Source organism: Aotus nancymaae, unplaced genomic scaffold, assembly GCF_030222135.1.
Source record: "Aotus nancymaae isolate 86718 unplaced genomic scaffold, 86718_ANA_hifiasm-v0.15.2.pri h1tg000046l, whole genome shotgun sequence".
NCBI lineage: Eukaryota > Metazoa > Chordata > Mammalia > Primates > Aotidae > Aotus > Aotus nancymaae.
The window spans coordinates 24531052-24545379 of NW_026988460.1; the positions used below are offsets into that span (position 1 = coordinate 24531052).

The window sequence follows — 14328 nt, forward strand, 5'->3', positions numbered from 1 at the left end:
GGTGGGCTCCTTGGAGCAGGCAGAGCTGCCCACTGGCCTTCTCCAGAACCCTGCTTGCCTAGGACCCGAGGCCCTGGGCAGCCCAGAGAGACTGTACCTTCACCTGCCTCCGGGGCACGAGGGTGACTGGGTGTGGCTGCCGTGGGCCATCTGGCCAGGCTTTCTCCAGGCGTGGAAAGTCCAAGATGTCCCAGGAACAAACCAGCCACATAAATTGGTAACTGGCCCAGTGAGCAAGATCCGAGGAATATATAATTTGAAACAAGTTTTAAAAAACTGCTATCTCCTAGGAACAGTTGGGTGCTCCCCTCCCCACACGCTGCAGTTGCAGCCGCACTCAGCCTCCTCGGGCCTTCTCTCCTCTGCCCTCTTCCTTTCTCCGCTTTGCTACCCTTGGGCCTCTAGGAGGCTGCCCTCTCACCATGCTCCCTTGCTGCTGTGCTGACTGTTTCTTCTGACTGATATCGCAGCAAAGCAATCATTTATCCCCGTGCCTTCTTCCCTTTTCCAGGCCCAGCAGGGCTCTTAGTCAGCTGCTCAAGCTTTCTTTTTTTCCAGGGACCCCGTCTAACCTGCTCGTTTTTCCACACAAGAAAGATGTGGTTCAGAGAGGCAGTGTGATTCACTCAAAGCCACACAGCTCACTGGCAGCATGGCCACGATTAGACCCTATGTTTCCCAATCCCAGGAAACCACTCCACCTCCTTTAAAACATTTATATTTTAACCTTGCCTTTTCCTTCTGCTATTCCACCAATTTGGGGCTACTTAGGAGTTAGAGCATGCACCACTGGGACCTCTGGAGATTGGAGCCAGCGGTCGTAGTACATGCTTGCATCCCTCTTGTGGACTTGCCCTGCCTCAGGGGGTGCTGAACCCTGCCCCCCATAATCCCCACCACCCTGTCCTGGCTCCGGCCTCTGCAGCTGACTTGTCAGCCACCTCTGCCCCAGGCAGCCCAATGGTGACTGACAGGCAGTGACCAGGGACCTGGAGCCTGTGCTCTTCCAGCCTGACCTGCCAGCCTTTCCTGGGATTGGGTCTCTCTGTCCTTCTCGACCCTTGTGGTGGTGGGGGCCCTGATACCAACCCTTCTCTCTCAGAGGTCAGGGACACACAGCTCCGAGTCCAGGGACCCAGGCCTGCTTCTTCTTGGTTAAGTCAAGAAATGAAACCCATGCAAGCCAGCGGAGGTTGTGCCGGCTCGGCCATCAGCACCAGCTCCCTCGCTGTGGACCTTGGACAGGGCTTCCTTCCTCCGAGCCTCACTCAGTTTCCCCTCTGGGAGGATGGGGTGGGCGATCGGGGGCTGAGGTGCCCCCTCTGTTGCAGGACAGCCCAGAGGCACTGCTGTGTCTCCTACTTGAAGGAGAAGAGCTGCATGGCCGGTGTCCTGGGAGCCAAGGAGGGTGAGACCTGTGGGGCTGAGGACAACGACACCTGCAGTGTCTCCCTGTACAAGGCAAGCCTGACCTGCACCCTTCACGGCGGGGCGGGGCAGGGCAGCGACGGGGGAAGCTGGCCTGGGCCTGAAGGTCCTCACAGTCCAAGAAGTTAGGCTTTCCTCGGGACTCCTCCTGGGGGTAGTGCTCACGCCTGAGGTGGGGGACTCTACATCTGCTTAGAAAATGTCATCAGTTATTATACTGACCAGTTAATTCAGAGAGTATTTTTTAGAGCACCAGTGTGTGCCCCAGGCCCTGTTTTAGGCATCAGAGATGTAGCAATGAATGACACAGATTGTAATTCCGTGTGTGTCCCGGGCCCTGTTTTAGGCATCAGGGATGTAGCAATGAATAATACAGATTGTAATTCCTGCCCTCCTGGGGATTTCTTTCTGGCCAGGAAGACAGAGAAAGATCACGGTGAATATGTTAGCACCTGGCGTGGTTGCAGGTGATTGTGTTAAGGAGGAAAACCTAAGAAGAGGTGGGATAAGCAGTGTCAGGGCTGGGAAGGGGCTACAGTACCAGCTGACAGCCTCACTGAGAAGGGGACATTTGTACTGTGCCTGGGGTAGGGACGTCTGTGAAAATGCTTTCAGGCAGAGTGTAGTTCATGCGAAGGCCCTGAGGTCACAGCCTGCTTGGCATGTCTAGGCTGTGTGGCTGGAGTGCAGCGAGTGACAGGGGGCAGGCAGAGCCAAGCCCAGAGAGATGACAGGGCTCTCAGCCATCATGGGAAGGACTGTGGTTTGATTCTGAGTAAGGTGGACCCCATGGAGAGTTTGAGGGACGTAATTCGGGTCCCTTCTGGCAGTTGTGGGGACCAGTTATTGATGGTGGCTTTCCCACATGGGCAGTGGGATTGGGATGGGGTAAAACCCCACCAGGCAGCAGTGGTGCAGAGAACAGTGTGAGCTAACACATAGGCGAGGACGTTGGGAAATGGGGTGTGTGGTCCAGTGGTCTGGCAGCAGTAGAGACAGGCCACCAGGAGTCTTCAGGCTGGCACATAAAGGACAGTAGAAGATGCTGAGAACTTTGGGCTTCCAGCAGAGCGTCTGCACAGCCCTGGGAGGGATTTGCATCAGGAGGTCAGTTTGTGTGCTGGAGCTCATGGTAGCCACTGCAGGACAGAGCCAGGGACAGGGTGTCAGTTTGGCTATAAGTAATGGAAAACTTCCTGGAACACTGGCTTTTCTCTCATATGCTACAGGCTGGGGAAGGCAGACCTGAGTTAGGGGAGTGAGTGGCTCCATGGTCATCAGGAATGGGTCACAGGCGTGGTGGTCTTCTTGACCTGCCAGCTCTAGTTTGCTGCCTTATGGTCCAGGATGAACTCCAGAAAAGGACAGGAGAGCTCCCTTGTTTTAAATAATAATAATTATTATTATAATTATGATTATTATTTTGAGACAGAGTCTCTGTCACCCAGGCTGGAGTACAGTGGCATGATCTCAGCTTACTGCATCCTTTGCCTCCCGGGTTCAAGCAATTCTCCTGCCTCAGCCTCTCGAGTAGCTGGGATGGCAGGCATGCGCCACCACGCTTGGCAAACTTTTGTATTTTTAGTAAAGACAGGATTTCACCATGTTAACCAAGTTGGTCTCGAACTCCTGACCTCTAGTGATCCACCTACCTCGGCTTCCCAAAGTACTGGGATTACAGGCAGGGGCCACCGTGCCTGGCTTATATTATTTTTGGTCATGGTGAAATACATGTGATGTAAGATTGATCGTCTTAACGATGTTTAAGTGCACAGCTCAGTGGCATTAAGCACATTCACATTGTTGTTTAGCCATCACCACCATCCGTCCAAGGAATTTCTCCTCGAGCTGAAACTGTTCCCATTAAACACTAACTCCCATTCCCTGTCCCTGTAGCTCCTGGTAACCACCATTCCACTTTTTGTGTCTGTGAGTTGGACTACTCTAGGGAACTCATGTAAGTGGAATTATTCAGTGTTTGATCTTTTGTGTCTGGCTTATTTCACTTAACATAATGTCTTCAAGGTTCATCCATGCCATATGTAGCAAATGTAAGTGTTTCCTTCCTTTTTGAGTTGGAGTAATAATATTCCATTGTGTAAGACAGACCACATTTTCTGTATCTGTCCATTCATCAATGGACACTTGGGTTGCTTCTGCCTTTTGGCTATAGTGAATAATAATGCTGCTGTGAACATTAGCAGAAGAGCTCCCTTTTTTGAGGGTGGACGGTACTTCTGCTTAGATTTCATTGGCTGGAGCTTAGTCTGCTGGCCACACCTAGCTGCAAGGAAGACTAAGGAATGCAGTGTCTTTATTCTGGGAGGTCAGAGGCCCCACTGAACATGAGGAAGAAGGGAAAACAGACATTGGGATGGATAGCTGGCTGTCTACAGCAGAGGTGAGGGCAAGCTAGGGCAGTAGCACAGGAGGGCAAGCTAGGGCAGTAGCACAGTTTCGGGAAACCTCCCAGAAGGGACCTCATCCTGACTGGGGAGCCGGGAAAGGAGTTGAAGCCCACGGTCTGAAGCCTGGGTGATGGTGACAGAGGCCACTGGATGGTTCTGGCATTTAGGGGAGGAATTTTACTTCAATTTTCGTCATCTTGGGGTCAGTTTTTTCTTTAAAACAACTAGTATTAGTGAGAGGACCCCGTTGACAGGGTTTAGAAACGTTTAGAATCCCCTTTTCTGTTTTTGACCAGGTCTCTTTTCTGAGCCTCAGCTTTTCTATCTGGAAAATGGGGCTAATAATCCTTGTCTTTTTGGGTGGTTGTGGGGAATCAGAGATAATGCAAGTAAGTGTTAAGTATGTGATGGGCCTTCAGTAGCAGGAAGTGTTCAACGTTGAGAGATGCAGGACTAGACTATCTGTTAGCTTTTGCTGGATAACATACCATCCAAAACCCAGTGGCCTGTTGCTGGCTTAGCGCATGAATTTGTGGTCAGCCAAGTACTTCTGCTGACCTGAGCCATGCTCAGCTGATCCTGGGGGGCTTGCTTATGTGGCTGCTGCCAGCCGACGGCTCCACTGGAGCTTGATGATCTAGGATGGCCTCTGCTGGGATGACTTGTCTCTGCGCCATGCAGTGTCTCAACCCCTAGCAGGCTAGCATGGGCATCTTCCGTTAGTGGATGTGCAGAGTTCCAGGAAAAGAAATAGAAGCATTCGAGGTCTTTTGAGGCCTAGGCTAGGAACTGGTACACCGTCATGTGTATCTCATTCTATTGGCCAAAGCAAGACATAAGGCACAACTGAAAGGCTGGGAAATACACACATTCTCTTAATAGAAGTAGCTGCAATATCACATTACAAAGACAGTGAACACAGAAAAGAGTGAATAATTGGTGCTGTTACTGTAACCAATATACCACTGTATTTTAAAATAATTAAACCAATTTATTTTTGAAGAAAGTGGTCTGGGATGGGGTAGATCTACATCTCTAGGAACCCTATCTTCTATTTTTATGTTTACTTATCTTTAACTTAGAGCCTTCATCTTCAGGGTCACTTCATGGCCCAAGTGGGCTGCTAAAGCTCCAGCCATCATATATGTGCTCCAAGAAGGAGAAAGACAGGGAGCAAAAATAATGTACTTGATTCAAGTAGAGTCATCCCCAGTTTAAAGCCCTCCTGAAGGCTTCACCAAGTGAATCTGTCTCTAGCTGCAAAGGCCCCTGGGAAATGCTGCCTTTTAGCTGATTGAATAGAATTGGCGTTTGCTAGTAAACATGAGGGGATAATGAGTGTAGCTGGGGAGTTAATTTATAGTTCCTTCCACAATAGGCCATTTATTTGTTGTCTATTTCAAAAGACTTAAATTAGCCCTACCCTGTGCCAGACCCGGGAAATAGAGGCAGAGGACCCCTCTGCCCTGGGAGAGCGCATAGTCTGGCAGAGGAGATAAGATAATGGTGAATTCACCTTGATTTATCAGCCCCTCCTCTGAGCCTAGCTCCAGGCTAGGCCCAGGGATTGGGCAGTGATAACCGTCTCTCCCTGCAGCAATGCTGTGACTGCTGTGGCCTGGGGCTCCGCGTGCGGGCCGAGGGCCAGTCGTGTGAGTCCAATCCCAACCTGGGCTATCCCTGCAATCATGTCATGCTCTCCTGCTGTGAGGGTGAAGAGCCTCTCATAGTACCTGAGGTCCGAAGACCTCCAGAGCCCGCGGCTGCACCACGGAGAGGTGAGTGCTGTCCTTCCCTGGCTGTAGCATATGAGGCCAAGGCTGGGTGACCTCTGGCCTTCTGTGGGAACCCTGGGTCCATTATCACCTGTGGCTTGAGACACAAGGTCTGCTCTAAACAGAGTTCTGAGGATGGTGATTTCATTGTTTTCCGTGGACCACCCACTCCACCCACCTAACCACAAACTACCACCCATCACCCTTTCACCCTCCCCTCTCTTTGTCTATACAACTTCTTCCCTATCCACTTACCAGTCTGTTCTTTTTCTCTCCACCCATTGCACTTGTCCCCCACCCATCCTCCTGTCCTCTTGTCCATCTCTCTATCCCTTCATCTACTCCCCCATTCATCCTCTATCCCATCATCTGTTCCTCCATTTATCCATCCACCCACCCACCCACTTACCCACCCAATTATCCATCTATCCATTCATCCATCCATCCATCCATCCACCTACCCACCCATCCACCCACCCATCCACCCATTCACTCACCCACCCATCTATGTATCCATCCATCCATTCATCAATATATCTGCCTATCTACTATCCATTCATCCATCCATTCATCCCTTCATCCATTCATCAATTCCTCCATCCATCCATTTATCCATCTACCTACCCATCTATTCATTCATCTGTCCATCTGTTCGTCTGTCCATCTGTCTGACCATCTATTCATCTATCCATTCATCCATCCATCCATCCACCCACCCATCTGTCCATTTATCTGTCCATCTATCCATCCATGCATTTATCCATTCATCCATCCATCCATGCATTTATCCATCCATCCATCTATCCATCCATCCATCTATCTATCCATACATCCATCCATCCTCCCTCATTGTTCTTGGTGTCACCCCCTTCTGTTTCCCTTCTTGTGATGTGTGTTACAGCTGCCATGTCTAGTTCCTGTCTCCTAGCCAGGACTGTCTCCTGGACCCATGACCATTAGCCTTCTCTGTGCCTGGTAGGTCTGCAGGAGCCCAATGAGGGTGCCCCAGTGAGTCAGCAGGTGTTCTTTGTGCACATGGGCCTTGGTGGCCCTGGGGCGGGTGCCATGAGAGTCCTGGCAGACCTGCTTTGTGGGTATCCACATGTTCAGCCTCAACTGGTTGGGGGTTAGATGTCCAGGTGGGTTCCAGAACCACCAGCTTAGTTTTTTTGCTGTTCCTATAGACCATCATCTGGGACCCCTGTGGATTTGTCCTGGGCACTTCATGGAGTGGGAATTAAAGCCACAATTTAATCCTGGTATCAAGATTAAACTCTTAGCCTTGAGAGTCAAGCAGACTTGGTTGGAATCCCAGCTCCTTTGCTTTCCTGGGGCAAGTCACACAGTCCTCAGAGCCTTCATTGTGGCATCTGTCAAATGGAGTTGTGTTCTTTACCTTGTTCAGTGCAAGGATGAATGATAGGATGCCTGTCAAGGGCTTTCCGCAGTGCCTAGTGATGCACTCAGCATTACCACCACTGTTGCTGTTACCATTGCCATGCGTCAGTAGCTCAGAGCAGGAAGATGAGGCCTGGAGAAGGGCAGGATCTTGCCCCAGGCATGTGCCGGGTCTTTGGCACAGCCAGGGCTGGACGTCTTGTCTCTAATGACTCCATTTCTGCCTCAGGCTTCCTGCTGCCCGGAATTTTACCTAGACCCAATCAGCCTGGGCTCCAAGCAACCCAGGTCTCTGTCACTATAATGCAAGATGGTGGAAGTCCGTGCATAGGGATTAAGGTGCCTGCTGTCTGCAGCTGCCAGGGCCCAGGAGATCCTACAGGAAGAGCTCATATCCTGTGAGGTACAGGTCGGGGAACAGATACCTGGATCTCCTATCACAGTGAGGTAGGGGCGAGTGTGTGGGGGTTGGACCAGGCCAGGCCTGGGCAGATTAACCAAAATAGATGGACAAACCACCCTCTCCAATCCAATGTGGGTACAGAGACTAAGTCCCGTCTAAGGAAGTACTACTTGCTGAGACTGGCTCTAAGGGGGCTGGTTGAGTACTGGTATGAAGGCCAGTTTAGTACACAGAAGAGTCTGGCTCAAGATAGAGTTTGAGAGGGAGTCTGGCTTCAGATGTCAAAGGACGGGTGGGTGGGCAACAGGGCCAGGCATGATCCAGACCAGAGATCCATGCTTCCTCCTCCTGTGAGGAACATGCTGGTGAGGGTGAGCTGAGCCTGAATCCTGGAGGTGCTGCCTAGCCTGTGGTGTGCTAGGAGGGGCCCTGGGCCCAGGTCTGTCCGCCATCTGCCTGCAGTGCTGAATCTCTGCAGGGCCAGACTGCCAGCCATCATGGCCCTGCCTGGAGGCACCGGCTGGGACTGATTGGGCTGCAGCTTAATGTAAACATCCTCCATATGAAACACGTTCCTCAGACATGACTTCACGCAGCTACTCTCTCTGTGGGCTCCACTGCCTGGGTTGGGTGGGAAGGGCGGAGGCCCTGGGCTGGCACAGAGCTTGGAGGGGCGGTAGGCCTCCCCCTGAAGTCCTGGCTGCATGATTTCTCCACAGCTGTGATACAAAGAGCTTCCCAAGGCAGCTCAGCCCCAGGAGCCTCCCCTCCCACTCCCACCTGCTCCCCAGGGCAGCCCTGGGAGATGGGTTTATCTCAGAATCTGGAGACACAGAGAGGCTTAGTGCTACCCAAGGTGACCCACCTAGGGAAAGCCCAGGTCAGTGGTCACATCTGAGCCAGTGGAGCCCAGATTTGGAGCCCTTTCTGTTGCTAAGGAAGGTCCTCCCTGATGTCACTGAGGTCAGGGGTCTGAATCCATTATAACACTTTAGTGAGAGCTTCCTGTGGGTCCTATTGTAGGGGACTCAGTGATGAAGATTTGGACCTGGCTCTGATGGGTTCATTCTTACTGCGGAGGTCTGTTCATTCATTTGCTCATCCATCCATCCATCCATCCATCCACCCACCCACCCACCCATCCATCCATGCACTCACCCATCCGTCCATCCATCCATCAGTCCATCCATCTACCTACCAATCCATCCATCCATTGTTCATCTGTCTGTCCACCCATCCATCTACCTATTCACTCATCCACCCATCCATCCATTCAGTCTCATACCCATTCATACATCCACTCACATATCCATCTACCCACTCATCCTTTCATCCACCTGTCTACCCTTCCATCTACCCATCCACCCTCCCATCCACTCACCATCTATCTGTTCATCCACTCACCTATCCATCTACCCAGCTATCTATCCCCATCCACTCACCCATCTATCTGTTCATCCACTCACCTATCCATCTACCCAGCTATCTATCCCCATCCACTCACCCATCCATCTGTTCATCCACTCACCTATCCATCTACCCATCTATCTGTCCACCCACCCACCCATCCATCCATTCAACCACACACCTCTTCATCTATTCACCCACATATCCATCTACCATCCATCCTTCTACCCACCCATCCACCTATCTATCCATCTTCCTTCATTCATCCACCCATCCACTCACCATCCATCCATCCATCCTCCCACCCATCCATTCACCCATCCACCCATTCACCCACCCATCCACCCATCCTATTCATCTACCCACCCATTCATTCACCCACCCATCCACCCACCCACCCATCTACCCATCCATCTATCTACCCATCCATCTATCTACCCATCTACTCACCCACCCATCCATCCACACCCATCCATCTATCTACTTACCCACCCACCTATCTACCCCTCCATGTATCCGTCTGCCTGCCCACCCACCCATCCTGCTTCATCTATCCTTTCTATCTGCTGGGGACACAAAGGTCCTGATGAGGACCTGCACTAGTTTCCTGAAGCCGGTGGTCTCAGCCACCTTCTCTGACAAAGCTGGCTCTGTCTTGAGCTCTCACCCCTGTCCTAGTTTCAGAGGCAGAGATGGCAGGCCGAGAGGCCCTGTCCCTGGGCACAGAGGCTGAGCTCCCCAACAGCCTGCCAGGCGATGACCAGGATGAGTGCCTTCTCCTCCCGGGAGAGCTGTGCCAGCACCTCTGCATCAATACTGTGGGCTCTTACCACTGTGCCTGCTTTCCCGGCTTCTCACTGCAGGATGATGGCCGCACTTGCCGCCCAGGTAAGGACTGTGATGGACAAGGCAGGGGCTGTGGGCAGGGCTGATCTTGCCAGGGGAGTGTGGCATTCCTGGAGTGCACACTGTGGGTTCCTTCACCTCCTGCTACCTCACACGTTGGAACCCACAGGAGCCTGAAGCCCCCGGTGATGGGGAATTTGTGAGGCAGAGAAAATAGAATCTTCCTTCCTGGAGCTCCATCTGCAGGGACCTGGCCCCAGTTCCTGGTCCTATATTTGAGCTCAGGGACAGGCTCAGGCCACAGAGGCTCTCACCAAAACCCAGCTATCTCCCCGACGCTGGGCCCACGGTGCTCCAGAGGGATTTGCTCCCAGCCAGTGGTCCCAGAATTGATTGGTTTTTAATCTAGACACTTTTTCCTTTCTCCCCTCTCTTCTTCCTTTCCTCTTTTCATTCCACCCCCTCTACTCCCAGTAGCTGAGATTGATCTTGCCCAAGGTATATGCACACTCCAAACCTCAGTTTCCTTTCCTGTGAAATGGGGTGGGGGATTAAATGTCAGTGCCCTGCGTGAGAAGGGCGGGTGCCTAGAAGTGCCTGAGGCCTGGCTGAAGACCTGAGACCTTCCCCAAACCCCTCTCTGCTTTACCCGTGACAGAGGGTCACCGTCCACAGCCGGCAGCCCCACGGGAGCCTGCGCTGAAGTCAGAATTTTCCCAGGTGGCCCCTAACACCATCCCGCTGCCATTGCCACAGCCCAATACTTGCAGAGGTAAGCAGTGGGGGCAGTGTCTCCAGGACAGGGCCCAGGGCCCGGGGGAGGGGGGTCTGGGCTGCTTGCAGGTGGTGAGCTCTCTGCTGCTGGGTGTGTACAAGATGGCCCTTCCAAAGGGGGTGCTTCTGTTTTGGGGATGATGGACTCACCTGGGGCTGAGTGAGGAGCTGAGGAAGTCACTGAGGAGGCACAGTGTGGGGCAGCCTGGGGCCTGGTGTGTGACCCCAAATAAGCCAGTTAGCTGCTTTTTGTCTCCGTTCTTGTAGTTGAGGTAGTCGGTTCCTGGTTTGCCGAGCTGTCGTGGAGGCTGCATTCAGCGATGCCTAGAAAGTCCTCTTCTTTGTTGTTCTCCTCATTCTCTCCCTGTCCTTTTTTTCCTGCCTCCTTCCTTTCTCTTCCTCCTTCTCTCTTCTCCTCCGCCTCCTCACTATTATTGCTATCACTCAAGGCATGGGCTGGGATCTGAGTGGTGGGGGAGGCAGACCCAGGACATCGTCCCTGACGCCAGCCAGTGTTGGAGCCGACTTAACGGATGAACCTGTGAAAAGGACCAGGAGTGGGGTTCCTTGTCTCCCAGCCTCTCTGCCTCCCAGGAGCCTTGTTTCTGTGTCTCACTAGTAGGTTAGAGACAGGGATGGGGAATGAGCCAGTGTGGGCCAAGGCCAGGCTTGGGTGGTCTCTGATTTCTTTGTGGTTTCCTTCAGACAATGGACCCTGCAAGCAGGTGTGCAGCAGCGTTGGGGGCTCAGCCATGTGCTCCTGTTTTCCTGGCTATGCCATCATGGCGGATGGCGTGTCCTGTGAAGGTGAGTGCCTTGGGGCGCCCTCCTACCTGTGCAAACCTGAGTTGGCCTGTGATGGGGACCTCCAGGTGGGGGTGGCTGGGACCTAAAACTTGCTGAGTTTGTGGGGGAAAGGTCTTGGCTGCTATGATGAGCACCCCCAGTGGAGCAGGTTAAATAGTCACTCCCTCTCACGTGGCTGTGTGGCGTTACATGCACTCCAGGGCGGCCCAAAAACGTGGCTGCAGAGGGACAGGGCCCGGGCTCCTCCTATGGTGTTGCTCCGTGTTTCCTGGAGTGGTGCTTCTCTCGCTGAGTGTGCACCTGAGTCCTTAGAGGCTTGGGTAAAACAGGTGGTCCTGAGATTCTGCCAAATCCCCAGAGATCGAGTCAATAGTCTGAGTGGGTAGGCCTGAGAATTTGTGCTTCTAATGAGGTGATGTGGATGCTGCTGGTTCGTGGATACCACCTCCACTCACCTTGCCCTTGAGAGTTGCCCTGGTCTGTGCGGCCATGTTCAGGCCTGGGTGGAGTGGGGGAAGGGGAAACAATGTTGGTTGTTTTTTTTTTTTTTTTTTTTTTGAGACGGAGTTTCGCTCTTGTTACCCAGGCTGGAGTGCAATGGTGCGATCTCAGCTCACCGCAACCTCCGCCTCCTGGGTTCAGGCAATTCTCCTGCCTCAGCCTCCTGAGTAGCTGGGATTACAGGCACGCGCCATCATGCCTAGCTAATTTTTTGTATTTTTAGTAGAGACGGGGTTTCACCATGTTGACCAGGATGGTCTCGATCTCTTGACCTCGTGATCCACCCGCCTCGGCCTCCCAAAGTGCTGGGATTACAGGCGTGTGAGCCACTGCGCCCGGCCCAGCAATGCTGGTTGTTTTAAGGGCAGACAGAAGTGTCTCCAGCAATGAGTGGGAGGGAGGCTGGACAGCAGGAATCCCTGGCTGAATCTGTTCCCAAATGAAGGACATTGGTGATGATTAGCTGTCCGGGGAGCCAAGTCCTTCCACCCCCATGGCCCCGCCTAGGTCTGGGTCTTGTCTCTGCGGGGCCTCTGTGGGCCAGGACCCCCCACTGTTAAATAAGACCATTGGATCCAGCACCTGCTGGATTGGTTCCCATAGTGAGTGGCATCTGAAGAGCCAAGCTAAGAGGTCTCAAGACTCCACCTCCTGCCTGGGGGCAGGACAGAAATGGAGCATGCAGAGCCTAGGAAGAACAGCAGTTCAGGCTCAGGAGATGAGACCCTGGCAGGTGTCTGGGGAGAACAGAGTGAAATCTGCCCGGGTGAATACCCATATCCCTGTCAGAAGCTGAAAGCCTGTGTCCACCCCCAGCTGAGACCGTGTTCTGATGTGGACAGATACCATCCTACAGGCCAAGAGAGGACAGTAGATTTGCCTAGGGTACATGATGTGGTGGTAACTGGCAGGCCTTCCTCTCTGATGGTGGGGGCGGCTCTCAGGTCCAGGTGGAGCTGGGTTCTCTGGGCCCTGCCCCACATCTCCCAGGGCCCTGAAAATGTAAGCACTGCATCTTTCCTGGGGTGGGCCTCCTTTGGGTCTGGCCTCCTTTGGGCCTGGCCCCGTGAGGCCTCTCTGCCTGTGCTGGCCGTGCAGCCTGGCCTGTGTCTGCATCCTCAGGACCCCCTCCCTCCTCTGGAGGCCCTGGCAGTGAAAGCCGGGTTTCAGGCCACAGGTCGTGATGGGCATTCTTAGGGGCACCTGCCCTGCAGAGGAGCGCTGCTCGACTCTGCTGCATTGGAAATAATTAAGTGAGTTCTAAACACTTGATTGCTTAAAACACTTCCAGATTCCAGGTTTCTCTTGAAACTTTGTGAAATCTCTATACAAGGGGCTCATAGCCCTGTCCCCTTTGGGACAGAGCATAGACCCTCAGTGTCCTGGAGCCCTTGTGGGCCCTTCTCTGGTTTATGTGGCTGGCCTGGTCCCCTAAGTATTGGACTTTGCAAGCTCTCTGTGGTGTGGTTCCTTTGATGGCTGTGGATGTGGGAAGTGTCGAGTGTGCATGAGAGGTAGCCTCTGGGCGTGTCCCCACTGTGACTGTGGGCAGCCGCCCACCCTCTCTGAGTCTCACCTCACCACTGTCGTTACTGAAGCAGTGGGGCCCAGTTCTGTACACTCAGACTTGGGCCCAGGCCCAGCTACACACAGATGGGGAGACCCCAGCAGGCCCCACCCCTCACTGGGTCTCCTTCTCCTTCTGTCACTGGGTGTTCCATGGCAGGCCATGCCCCTCTAACAGTACTTCTGTTTTCCTCCTGCGGCTGCCGCTAGACCAAGACGAGTGCCTGATGGGTGCTCACGATTGTAGCCGGCGACAGTTCTGTGTGAACACCCTGGGATCCTTCTACTGTGTCAACCACACAGTGATCTGTGCCGAGGGCTATATCCTCAATGCGCACAGGAAGTGCGTGGGTAAGCCAGGGCCCCGCCTGCTGCCTGCCGTCTTAGCTCTCTGCTCTGCTCCAAGCCAAGCCTGTCACACTGCAGCCACGTGCCAAAGGGCCTGCCCTTTGCATGTGAGCTCTCGGCACAGCCGGCACCCCTGTGCTCCATGTTGCACCCTTGTGTCCTGGCGTCCTGTCCCGCTTGGCTGCCAGCTCCACCCGGAGGCTGCTTTCCCCAGGGACATGTCTATGTGTCAGGGAACTGGATGTGTGGCCTAGTGGGTCGTGGACCCCACCTGGGCTGCAGGGAAATGAGGGGGTCAGACATGCTGAGAGTAGAATAGCGTGTGTGGGGTCTGGAGGGTGGGAGGCCTGGGCTCCAAGCAGGACCCCCAGAAGCTCCGTGGCCGTGGATGAATGACTTGCCTTCTCCTAGCTGTAGTTTTCTCATCTGTAACATGGAGGCTGTTGCTCCTCCCTTGACAATTGTGTGATGTGTGTGCACAGTCATAGCACAGAGCCCAGGCACTGGGAGCATGCTACATCAGCTGTGTGCCTTCCCCAGGATGCCCCACAGAGGCTGGTGGATGGAGGCTGGGGTCCAGCAGAGCCCGCCTCGCACACCAGCTTGACATTCTCTTGCTATGTGACCTTGAGCAGCAGAGCTCTTCTCTCTGAGCCTCCCTTTCCTC

The 14328-nt window shown here is 53.4% G+C and overlaps 1 protein-coding gene across 3 annotated transcripts in view; it reads left to right on the forward strand.

Moving 5' to 3' along the window:
- Window positions 1-14328, forward strand: part of FBLN2 (fibulin 2) — a 108300-nt gene that overhangs the window by 79295 nt on the left and 14677 nt on the right. For 2 of the 3 annotated variants that reach the window (XM_021675732.2, XM_064362060.1), the window contains 6 exons: window positions 1332-1461; window positions 5434-5614; window positions 9498-9707; window positions 10324-10437; window positions 11145-11246; window positions 13524-13664. In XM_021675732.2, the coding sequence (XP_021531407.2) occupies window positions 1332-1461; window positions 5434-5614; window positions 9498-9707; window positions 10324-10437; window positions 11145-11246; window positions 13524-13664 (878 nt within the window). The remainder of the gene's footprint in view (window positions 1-1331; window positions 1462-5433; window positions 5615-9497; window positions 9708-10323; window positions 10438-11144; window positions 11247-13523; window positions 13665-14328) is intronic. The other variant, XM_064362062.1, reaches the window with a different exon arrangement.